At 37.3% G+C, this 11,744-nt stretch overlaps 2 protein-coding genes across 3 annotated transcripts in view; both read left to right on the plus strand.

Moving 5' to 3' along the window:
• Positions 1-1,678, plus strand: part of lrrcc1 (leucine rich repeat and coiled-coil centrosomal protein 1) — a 21,264-nt gene extending 19,586 nt beyond the window's left edge. For both annotated transcript variants that reach the window (XM_007563837.2, XM_007563836.2), the window contains 2 exons: positions 131-266; positions 585-1,678. In XM_007563837.2, coding sequence (XP_007563899.1) covers positions 131-266; positions 585-701 — 253 coding nt within the window. In that variant the 3' untranslated portion in view covers positions 702-1,678. The remainder of the gene's footprint in view (positions 1-130; positions 267-584) is intronic.
• Positions 1,517-10,136, plus strand: e2f5 (E2F transcription factor 5). Its single transcript, XM_007563838.2, has 9 exons — positions 1,517-1,605; positions 1,711-1,846; positions 3,258-3,367; positions 3,546-3,707; positions 4,177-4,285; positions 4,507-4,831; positions 7,075-7,215; positions 8,350-8,388; positions 9,171-10,136. Exons 1-9 carry the CDS (start codon positions 1,589-1,591, stop codon positions 9,245-9,247), a joined length of 1,116 nt encoding a protein of 371 aa, XP_007563900.1. The 5' UTR covers positions 1,517-1,588; the 3' UTR covers positions 9,248-10,136.
• Positions 10,137-11,744: the final 1,608 nt, after the last annotated feature.

The raw sequence follows: 11,744 nt of genomic DNA on the forward strand, positions 1-11,744 counted from the left end.
ATATTATTACACTAAACATAATTTATCTGTTGCAACTGAACCAGAAAGTTGAACACTTGTGTAGCATTTTAAACATTGGGCCTTCCACATAAATAACCTGCTTCATTTGTTATCATTGCCTCTTATGCAGAGCTGCAGTGGACAAGTTGCGCAGTGTGGATGATGCTTTTCGTCGGCAGCTGGAGTCTGTCCAGGCTGCACATCAAGCAGAGCTGCTGCAGCTGTCTAATGAAAAACAAAAACACATAGAACAAGCTAACCTAAAGGTAAAATATGGATTTTATTTCTGCATAAATTGTTTGTCTTCAAGGTGGAAAGAACAAGAGCTACAGCGTGCTATTTTTTCAAGGGTGCTAATAATTTATTAGGATGCTATAGGTACAATAATTTTATGCACATGTCAACACTTGTTTTGCTGTTGATAAGTTTCACCATATGTTATAAGACAGATTGTCATTCCATCATCCTATTGTCTTCTGCCATGCTGAAAATAGAAATTAAATCAGTGAAGGTATAATACAAAGAACTGTAATATAGTTTTATTTTGTAATTGTCTATGTGTGATTTTTTTTTTTTCCATTTAGGTATATGAAGTAGAGGAAGAGATGCGTCAGCTCCTGGAGGAGACGGAGGCCAACAAGAAAGTCATGGAGGAAAAAATGAAGCGCCTTACAAATGTGCTAAAAGACTTTAACACATAATATGTCAACAACATGACAGTTTTTATGCTGAATTTAATTTTATTTTTTTGTATATATATATTCATATATTTTTTCAATTGTCTTTTGTATGTCTTATCAAATAAATTTTATTTTCCAGAGATACAACTATGAACATTAATATAAGGGACACATTATATTGAAAACATAATTATTTATTCTCACAGACAATTTTATTAATATTTTACAACAAATTAAGTTTTATAAGATGAAATGTAAAGAATGTGATTTTGCTCAAATCAATTAATTTTAGTCCAATACAATGTAATAATGTTGTCCAACAAGATTAGCTATTACACACCTGTGAAAAATGTGCCTTGGTGAAAATGTACAGAGAATTCAAAACCCTGAACACACTGTCCCCACTATAAAACACGGCAGTGGCAGCATCATGCTATAGGTAGGCTTTCTTTCTGCAGGGACAACCAAACTTGGGCGGACGTTCTCTTTACCAAACAATAAATTCCTAATGTTTGTTTTACAAATTTATAATTTAAAGTATTGTAAAGGCTAACAGTAAAACAGCAAATATTTGTTAATGTCGAAACGTAGGATATATAATTGCTTAGCAAAGCTATGTTGACTAGTTAAAAATTTAAATTTTTACATAAATTTATGAACATGAGTGTTTCTGTCATGTTATATTTATAGTAACACTTTTAGTATGTCAGCGTTTATGAAGCATACAATGTATTTTTCTACAATACTTACTAAAACTGTCAAATTATTTAATTTGTTTGCAATGTCGCTCCGTATTGTTTGGGGCGGAGTCTAAGGGGAGGAGGGCACGAGGTTGGACAAGGGTTGCCGTGGCAACCGTAACCCAACGTAACGTCCGTTCATTTAAAAAGACTACAGAGGCAATGTAAATGCTGGTCCTGTTAAGGTAACAGACTTGTAATCTGTTAGTTGAGAGTAATGGCCGTTATCTGTAGTTAAACGCAAGCAGCTGACTAAAAGAAAAAAAAAAAGTGGTTGCTTCTCTTTCTAGAGAGAAGATGGAGTTGGAAAGGACGGTGACTGTACGCTCGACCTCGAGTCGCCATGAAAAAAGTTTGGGGCTCCTCACGATGAAGTTTGTCAGTCTTCTGCAAGAAGCTAAGGATGGCGTTCTTGATTTAAAAATGGTCAGTGACACCGAGAGACGACTCTTTCATATTATTTGACTGTATATTGGGGGGGAAAGATTGATCGGTGCTGTGCTGCCCCGTAGTTTCTGCTGCTAGTTTTAACAAAGGGCTGTCCGTCACAAGTCGTCAGGTGTATTTATGTATGAAACAGGTGCACTAGGAGTCCGCCATTAGGCTTACCCCATTGTAAATCCGTCAAAAACAGATGAAAGAACAAACTGTAAACAAAATAACTTGCAGTATGATGAAAAAGTTAATGAGACTTATTGTTTACAGGTTCAGTATCTGTAGCACTGGAATGTGAATTCCTATGCATGCATGTATTTTCAGGAGAATCAGAAACTTTCAAAAAGTAAGTTTGTTGTTGCAGAAATCGCCAAATGTAAAATCAACCCTTACCACAGATCTTCGTTGTTTACCTATTTCAGTAACAGAAAAAGGCAAAAATGATAGAAGTGTTTCTACAGGTGAATTTAAATGGTAAGCTGAAATTATTTTCACTTTAGCTAAACGTATAGACTGATTACTGGAGCCAAAATTTGTACTCAAGTAAAAGTGGCCCTTCTTTCATTTTTACATGTAGAGGTAAAGAGTATGACAAAAAATATTTTTACCAAAGTATGAATAAAAATAGTATTTGGTGAAAAGGTGACTTAAATTGTGAATCCTGACTAGCTGATGTAATTTGTGAAAAATGTCATTATACACAACAAAATATAAAGTTGTGTTTAAGTTCTTGTACTTAGAATGATAAAGTAAAAAATATATAGAACATTTGGCAAAATACACTTTTACAAAAGAACACATTTTGAAATCTTACAGTTCACATCAAAAAACCTTTAATATGAGGTGCCTTATTGGTAAATATAGGCTTGCACATTTTTAATAAAATTTATTGAGACACCATCATGGTCAAACTATGTTTTATTGGCAGGTGAATTCTTCAGTATAATATGCTTTACTTTACTGATCGGCTTTCAGTAGCACAAGGCAACAATTTGGCAGTATGAAAATGTTTTTAATGAGAAAGCCACACAAATAACTTCAGGCTTTTTGCATTGCATCTTCATTTCAGGAATCCTGCCTAAAATGTTAACATGTATTACCACAAGCTTCGCAAATCATCCATTAAACTTTCAATTCTATCCATGAATCTATTTCCCTCTTTTTTGCGCGCCAAACCTGGTTAATGGTTACCATGGATGTTTCTTAGACTCTTTCCCCTCCCTCCTCCGCTGTTACTTTATTTAAAAAAAAGGTCAGTTTTTTTTTTCTTTCTTTTTAAGTATAAGCTGTTTGTTTTTCTTGGGAGGATTTGGGCAATATTTCAGTGTTGTGCGCGTGTTGCTTTAAGATAACGCCTCTTAAACTGCGGGCGACTTATGTCTCTGTCTGCCTGAATCAACAGGCTGCAGACAGTTTGGCAGTGAAGCAGAAGCGGAGGATTTATGACATCACGAACGTCCTGGAAGGTGTGGGGCTAATCGAGAAGAAAAACAAGAACATAATCCAGTGGAGGTTTGCAAATATTTGCTTCTTTTTTTAAAATGAGCAAACCCGAAAGGGCAACTACATGCCTGAGTATTAGTGGCTGGTGAATCTTTGATCTTTGAATATTTAAGTTGGACTTGACAAGCAGTGATTCTATATTGTCTAAAACGTTTCTTCCCCCCCCACCCCCCCCACCCTTGATCAGGGGGCAGAACAATGGGAGCCCAAGTCAGGAGATGTTGGAGCAGATCAGAGTTTTAAAAGCCCACATCGCTGAGCTCGAGGTTCAAGAGAAGGAGCTGGATGACCAGAAGGCCTGGGTGGAAGAGAACATCAAACACCTCACCCATGATCCAGACATCCGTGCATATCCTTCAGCTCTTTGTTTCTTTTTTGTTTTTTATGTTTTTGTTTATAATTGTTAATCCTTGTTTTTTCCTGTTAACTTTCCAACATTTCATTCCCGTTTTCTAACACTGCTAAAAGACTTTTTTTTTTTCATCTCAAGTGTTTACATTTGCCACAGAGACTTTTAATTTGATTTCTTTCCAAGAAAAGTTCACGTGGTTTTGACATTTTAACTCTGAATTGTTCCAAGGCTCATTTAATTCTTCTCATATGAAAGAAACCCCCGTCTGATCCTTTCAGCATTGTTTTTCCCGTTGAACAGAAAGAGGCTATGAAAGGAGGATTAAAAATATAATCACTATTGTCTTTCGGTGAAAAAGCAGCCAGGCTAACCCTGACTCTCACAATGTCTGCATCCTTTGTTTTCCCCTTTTGAGTGTCTCCTTTTTTCTCTTGAAGCTAATCCTGTTTCTTTAACATCTCTTCACCTATAAATTTGTGACGCACGAGGACATCTGCAATTCTTTTAGTGGAGACACTCTTCTGGCTGTTGTGGCTCCCTCTGGAACCCAGCTGGAGGTGCCACTTCCTGAAAGGGTAGAGTGATTTACCAGCTTGAATAGAAATTAACATTTTCTTCCCTTATGGAAGCATTAACTAGAAAGTTCAACATTTAAAAGATTCTTTCCAGCTTTTTGTTGTGTTAAAGCAGACCTTTCACAGCAGACTGTTTGGTGTTTCCTGAAAACTATATACACATATAAACCTGTTGATAAAGTTTCTTTGATGCAGCAAGCTTCTATTGATCATTTTTACAGAGTAAAAGTGGTCAGAAGAAATACCAAGTGAACCTGCGGAGCCACTCTGCTCCCATCCAAGTGATGCTCATCAACAGAGAGTCCGGCTCCAGAGTCCCTGTGGTCTTTCCCGTTCCACCCACTGACAACGTTTGTCTGATGCCAACCCCGCCCAGCACGCCCGCCAGCCTGCAGAAGCTCCCCCTCCTAAACTGTGCTGCCACTACACCCAACCCCACTTCCTCCTGCTGCAGCCAGGACTCCGTCTCCTCAGACCAGCAGATGGTGCTGCCAGACCTTGAGGAAGAGCTCACTCCATCTTCCACCCCCGGTGACTTGCAGATGGGTGAGCGGCTAAATATTCATTTCAAATTTTAACGCTCTATGTGTTTCCTGTAAGCTTTGGAAATTATTTAAAAAAGTCTGAGTGTTTTAAAGTTGAAGTGGATTCAATGTGTGTTCCGCCACAGAGGCTAGAACTTTCTTTCTTTCTTGTTTATTTGCATGGGGACAATACCATTTATAGGATAACCTAGTGTGCAATGCACGACCTAAAATGTATCTTTAACAACAGCATAGCACAAACCTTAGCAAAAACTTTACCGCCTGTGTGTAATTTAACTTTTTCACATTTTCTCACCAGACACAGTCATAAACTTTATTGTACTTTATTGAGATTTCTAATGACCAACACAAAATAGTGCATAAATATCAAGTAGAAGGAAAAGTAATTTGCTGCCTTTACTCTTATATGCCTAGATAAAATTGAATATAGCAAACTGACTTAAAATCACCCTACAAATGTAGTCCACCTGTGTATAATTTAAACTCAGCATAAATCTGACTGTTCTGTAAAGGACTGAGACATTAATTAGAAAACATTTAACAACAAACGGCATCATGTAGACCCAAAAAACACAACTGATGGGTCAGGGATAAAGCTGCTGATAAGTTGGTTTAAAAATATCCAAGATTTGGTGATCGTATGGCACAAGTCCAAACCTACCATAACCTGACCAGCCACCCTAAACTAACAGGCTGGGAAAGGAGACTATTAATCAGAACCCCATGGTGACTGTGGAGGAGCTGCAGAGATTCATAGCTGAGGCGAAACAATATGCTGAAGGGGGATCTGCTCATCACTTCTTGGAAAAGTGTCTTAAAGAAAATCATAACTGGGTAGAAAAAGCCACAAAAAGTTAAATCTTACAACACACTGAACATGTCACCCCTATGGTGAAATATGGTGGCGTCAGCATACATGCTGAGGAGATGTATGTTTCTTTAGCCGAGTTGTTGCAAGTTGATGGAAGATCATTAGAGGAAGCTGGAGGGAAATACTGGCAGAGAGCTCCACAGCTACAACACAAGAGCCGGTTGGTGTCCAAGCAAATTCATGTTTGAGTTGCCACATTAGAGTCCTTGCACACAACACTTTTATTTTTATATATATATATATATATAAAACAAAATAAAAATAAACATGAATTGATTTTGTGTTGGTGTCCATCTTAAAATGTCAGTAAAACATAAGTTTGTGGTTGTAAAGTGATAACATGGAGGATCCAGGGATGTGCTGCTGAGTTGCACACACACACTTTTTGGTTCTGCATTCCCTGTTGAGTATTCTGAAAGCACACACGGCCTTGTTACCTGACTGGACTGACTCGTATGGTGCAAATCACAAAACTCGTCCCAGGATATCAGATGTCACAGCATTTTTTTTTAAACATGCCAAGACAGGAAAGTGATATGTGACAATGTCTTGCAACTGAAATGAAAGAGCTCTGAGAGTCATGACATGTAGTTTGATCAGGTTATGTGAACTGAACCCAGAGGTTCAGACCTTGAAATGGGGATTTTTATTTATTCATAAATGTTTGCCTGTACAGCTACCATCTGCTTTAAATCAGATTGTTACAGAACCGATTTACATTGTTGTGAACAAAAAATGTAAATGTTCACAATAAGGTTGCCTAAAGCAACCCAGAAAGTCAAACATCTTGCCTTTTTAAATTAACTTTTAGTTGTTAATGCTGTCTTGTGGAGTGCTATTGTTTTTGTCAGCTTTATTTGTTTGGAGAGAAAGTTGCATACATTTAATAACACATTTAATAATTGCTGTTTTTACTGTCCTGCAGCAGCCAGATTTTTCCCACAAGTCATGAGAAACCATTATTTTCCACTGTGAAAGCGATTTCTCCAACAACAGTTGGATTGCTCATCAGAGCCTGTGTTTCTGTAATCATGCAAGTTCAGCTGATGCCATTGTCAAAGCGAAACCGATGCAGACCTCTATTACTGGAATAAATGAGGAATTGGCAAAAACAGAAGATTTTTAGTTTTGTTTCCTTGCTGTTACACAACAAGGTGCCGGAACCTGTGACTAACTATAGATTGCGGTAAAAAGTCCTGAGGTGCTAGTTTGTTAAAATTGCTTTATTACCATCTTGCTGTACCAACTTAACAACTTTAACTACCTGCTGGTTTAAAATTAGTTTTAGGACGGATGAGGGCTGGGAAAGGTTTTAAACGCATACGGAAGTGAATTTTCTAACAGCATTCCTGCTTGCTATCATGTTTCTGCAGAGTGTCACAGCGAGTCGGCAGCAGTCGTGTTGGAGCAGCATCAAATAGACCTGGAGGATCCAGAGTTCCAGTCCGTCCTGGACGTTAGCAGCCTGCTGCGGCTCAGCGCAGGCGCTGACAGCATGAGGGACGACCGAGAGGGTGAGGTGCTTTGCTGGACGCCACATGCAGAGATAACGATCATGGGTGGTTTAATGTTTGCTTCACTGGCTTACTTAAAGAGTTTACAGTTGATCATAAGATAAGACCACACTCTAACATAAATCCTCTGGTTGGAAAACCTCTGGCCTTAAACCTAACAATGTTTTGAGCCAAATCTGATCCACCTAGATTTGTTAGAAAAAGGGCAAAAAGTTTTTTTTTCTTTTTTTTTGTTTTCTCCTAAAATCACCTAAAATGAAACCCTAAATTGATCTCAAGGTGATGCCTCAGCAGAGCAGGGTGTCTGGTGTGGGAATCTTTTCACGGATGATGAAAAGACACACCGGAGCAATTCAAAGTTAGAATGAAAGTCATATTCTGTTTACAACAAGACAACAGACACCGGTGCGTTTTAGAACTGTTCTCAAATTGTGCAGCTGTCAGAGAAAATATTCGCTGTTTTCGTAGAAATTTACTGTACAAACACAACAACAACTCTTCAATTTTCACCAGCAATTGTTGTTGTGTAAACAAGGCCGTAGTCAGGGGTCACGGTTCTCAGTGGACGAAGTTGGATTGCTTCCTTTAGGTTCAGAGTCTTTCTGAAGAGTAGAAGTTGGTGAACGATGAATCTGCTTTGCATTGAAGAGTCAGCTGAGGTGCTTCTTCTGGGCAGAAGCAGAATTTGTTGATCCGTTACCCTAGCAACCAAATATTAGAAAAGAGGATGACTGGAGACCAATATGGTGTGTGGTTGGAGCCAGTTGAGCTATATTTGAACCAAGCAGCAACACAACTGATAAAGTTATGCCACTCAATAACATCAGATCCTGTAAATCATTAAGTGTTTGAGGAATCTTGAACTTGCTAAATTGGTGTACATTTATTATTTTAAAGTTATGTTTTAATCGCTGTATCTCAGGGTACAATGAAGCATTGTTCCAACGGAAAAAGCAAACAGCAGCAGTCACACCTGAAACTCAGAAACACGATGCGAGTTACAAAGACGTTTATGGTGACTTCTACGGAAGTTATTAAACCTGTTTGACTGTGGAAGGTGGGGGTGGATGGATTTACACCAAATCAGTAAAATCTTCAATTTAAACTCTTTTTTTTTTTTTTATTCTCTCATAGGAGCTGTTGACCTTATTGATGAACTAATGTCTTCTAATGGTGAGGATTACAACACCTGCATCACAAACCTCTGAATTTGTTTAGTTAGATCTGGATAACATCACAGAGTTTAAAGAAACCTGATTGGTCTGTAATTATCTGTTTGCAGTCACCAGGACTGTGTACATTTGTTTTACACACACATACTTTTGTTTGGTTTTTAGTGGTGTACGTACTACCAGTCTTTCAAGTTTTGCTTTATGTTATATGACACAATGGACTTATAGCTTTAAATCATTTCAGAACTTAAGACCATATTAACTATGCTTTAATTCTGGAATCGATTAAAGCTGTACGTTCCTTCGCTTCGAAGGAAAATAACTTTGTGCCACATAAAATCTGACAGTCTGAACTGCATGTGCTTAGAGAATCTGTCGAATAAGATAGATGATCACGATTATGTTATCAATACCACATGTATCTCAGCAAATCCAGCGTAGTGAAAAGCAGCAACTTATTCCCACATTCTCAGCAGCATTTAAACATGACTTTTACTGGATACTCTTCTGGTCAATTTTACCCCCCCACCTCCCCCCAAAAAAAAGTCATTTAGAAATCTAAAATGAATACTAACACTTAAAGCATGCTGAGTCACGACACTCTTCTGATAGATGGATAAACGTAAACGTTGGAGGTCTGCAGAGCAGGTGTGAAACTGGCACCAGATTTTCTTTCCTGGGGGCTTTTTCTGATGTCTGAAAGTGTGTGATGCATTCCATGCGTTTGTAATAACAGACACATTTCCCAGATCACCTCACAGATTCTGTTATTCCTATGAACAGGTATAGACTACAGCTTCAATCTGGATGACGGTGCAGGAGTGTGTGACCTGTTTGATGTGCAGATCCTCAATTACTGATCTCTGCTGCCTGACACAACTCTGCTGCCCTCATTTCACACGCCTCCAAGAAATATTTCCTGTTATGTTGTTATTGCACAGCCAGTACTTCATATTGTTGCCTTAAAAAAAACAAACAAACAAAAAAAAAAAACAGTCACATCTTTAGACTGCACAGCTGTGCGCCAGACACAGCTGTGCACCAGATACGGTACACTGGCTTTTGTCAACGACGCCTGGCACCTGAATGCGTTCTTCATCAGATATATACATATTTTTAAGGAAGCCACATGTTATGTCTTTACTAAGACTTTAATGGTTTTCTGGGTAAATAAAAAAATTCCAGACAGATAACGTGTCTTAGAAGTAAAGTAAGATTAATCCTACAGCCTCATTATATTTTTCCACATTCACAGGCTTTAACACGCTTATGACCGTGTTTTTGCCTATTTTTCTTACTACAACTTATTCTTTTGCGTCTGGTTTTATTTATTTTTTTTATTTCAACCAAGGTTGGGAATGTAAGCTCTTTTTTTCTTTTAAAGTAAAAGCATCACTTGTTTTACAGTTCTGATTCAGAAACATCTGATATTTAAGGAATAAATGTTTTGGCATCATTTTGTTACCTTATTATTGAGGAGGGGGAGAAAGCCAGAAAGTTTTCCTTTCTATATTACTGACACTGCCAGGTTAGGCCTCCCTTTTTCACAGCTGTATATTTAACTACATTTTATACTTAATTTAAGTAATGGAAGGCTATTTGTTCTAGTGTTTTGTAACTGAAACTAGGTTAAATGTCTTCATTTAAATAACTGAGTTTGCCATTTTTCTAAACTGATGACTATTCAGAGCCCTGAATGACATTTCTGTGTATTTGTTTTCTAATTAAAAGAAGTCATGTTTCATTGCACATAGTCATTTTTTTAAAACACTTTTTCCTGACTGAAGTTTGATGGTGGGATTGTGAAACCAGTCTAATGTGAGACGTTCCAGTTTGACTTTATTAATGACTTTTGGCTTTTGTTTTTGAGAAATAAAAGTAAAAATATGTTTTATAAACCGAGTTAAGAGGCACGTAAGTTGCAAAAACAAAGACTTTAAACTTGCTCATGTTTGCTGTGACTCCATAGCTTCTTATGTTTATGTCCACTTTACTTTGCTATTACCACTACAATTTTGTTATGCACTCGTGAAATAATCAGAAATTGACTTTTTTAATAATATTGACCACTGTATAGTCTAACAAACTATACGCTTTGTTAGATAACTTGAGATCATTTTCATTTTGAGAAAATCTTAGCTAAAATTGTTTAATTTTCAGCTTATATATATATATATATATATATAATCCATATTTTCTTGTATGAGCATGTTCAGTACATAAACTTGATGACCAAGCTTTTCACAGCTTGATTTTTTCTAAGATGATTTTAAAAAAAAAATCATCTTAGAGTGAGGAGGAAAACCATCTAAACGCTCGATAATGAAGTAAACAATATGAACACAGGGTAGTAGGTATTAAGTCTTTATAAAGGTAATAACCCTTTGTTTCAGTCAGAACAGTGATAGTTCTGTTATTTTTTTTTTCTGAGAATCACATTCATATTGAATACATGGTAAAACTAAAATAAACTGGGCCTAAAAGCACACACTATCTGACTAAGAGCTCTGCAATGTTATGAGCAGAGAAACTGTCGGGCATTTACTAGGAACATGCTTCTTTTGTCATTAGACTTGTTTTTGACATGTAAAATGTTCTGAAACAACTGATTTGATGTGTTCTTTACATTTTTACATTTCAAACCCAAAATTGGGTCCGTTTTGCTCTTGGCAGATGGTTTCCACAAGCAACCTTCTGAAGCATAGCCCATCATTTGACCCAAATCAGCTGGAATCCAGCATGGAAAAAAAAAAAAGACTTTCCTGCTAATCTAATCATTTAGGGGTTAATGGCCTGTATTTGTATAAATGATGTCTTAAGAGATTTCATGATCAAACAAACTCAAATGTAAAACAACAGATTGCAGGATGATAGCTGGACGATAAGCTGCGTAGCAAATATTTAAACCTCGTTCCTCTACTGTTTAACTGCACGTTTGTACTCCCAAAGCTCTGCTCGAAAACATTCGTTATCAACTCCTGCAACGTTCCTGGAAGTGGTTTCAGTTGTGTTGTTGCTGTTAGCTGAGAAGGAATTTCAGGGCGTGTGCAGAAATCCCTTCTTCAGATGTTCAAACAGTCCAGGAAATGACAGATGAGTTTTTCCCCTAAGACATAGGAATCCCTCAGGATGTAAAACCTCTATGAAGGATTTCTTTCTTTTTTTTTTCTCCTTTTTTTTTTTTTTTTGTTTGTTGCTGCATCAAATATCAAATTGAAAACTGAAACAACCACAAAGAAAATATTTCAACAACAGCAACCCAGAAAGATGCATGAGCTGTACTCAAGATTGAAAGGTGCATGCATGTGTGTCTGGTTAGCAGGAACATATGTGCACCATCAAGGAGACCTGGTGTAT

The sequence above is a fragment of the Poecilia formosa genome, unplaced genomic scaffold, assembly GCF_000485575.1.
Source record: "Poecilia formosa unplaced genomic scaffold, Poecilia_formosa-5.1.2 Scaffold151, whole genome shotgun sequence".
NCBI classification, from domain to species: domain Eukaryota; kingdom Metazoa; phylum Chordata; class Actinopteri; order Cyprinodontiformes; family Poeciliidae; genus Poecilia; species Poecilia formosa.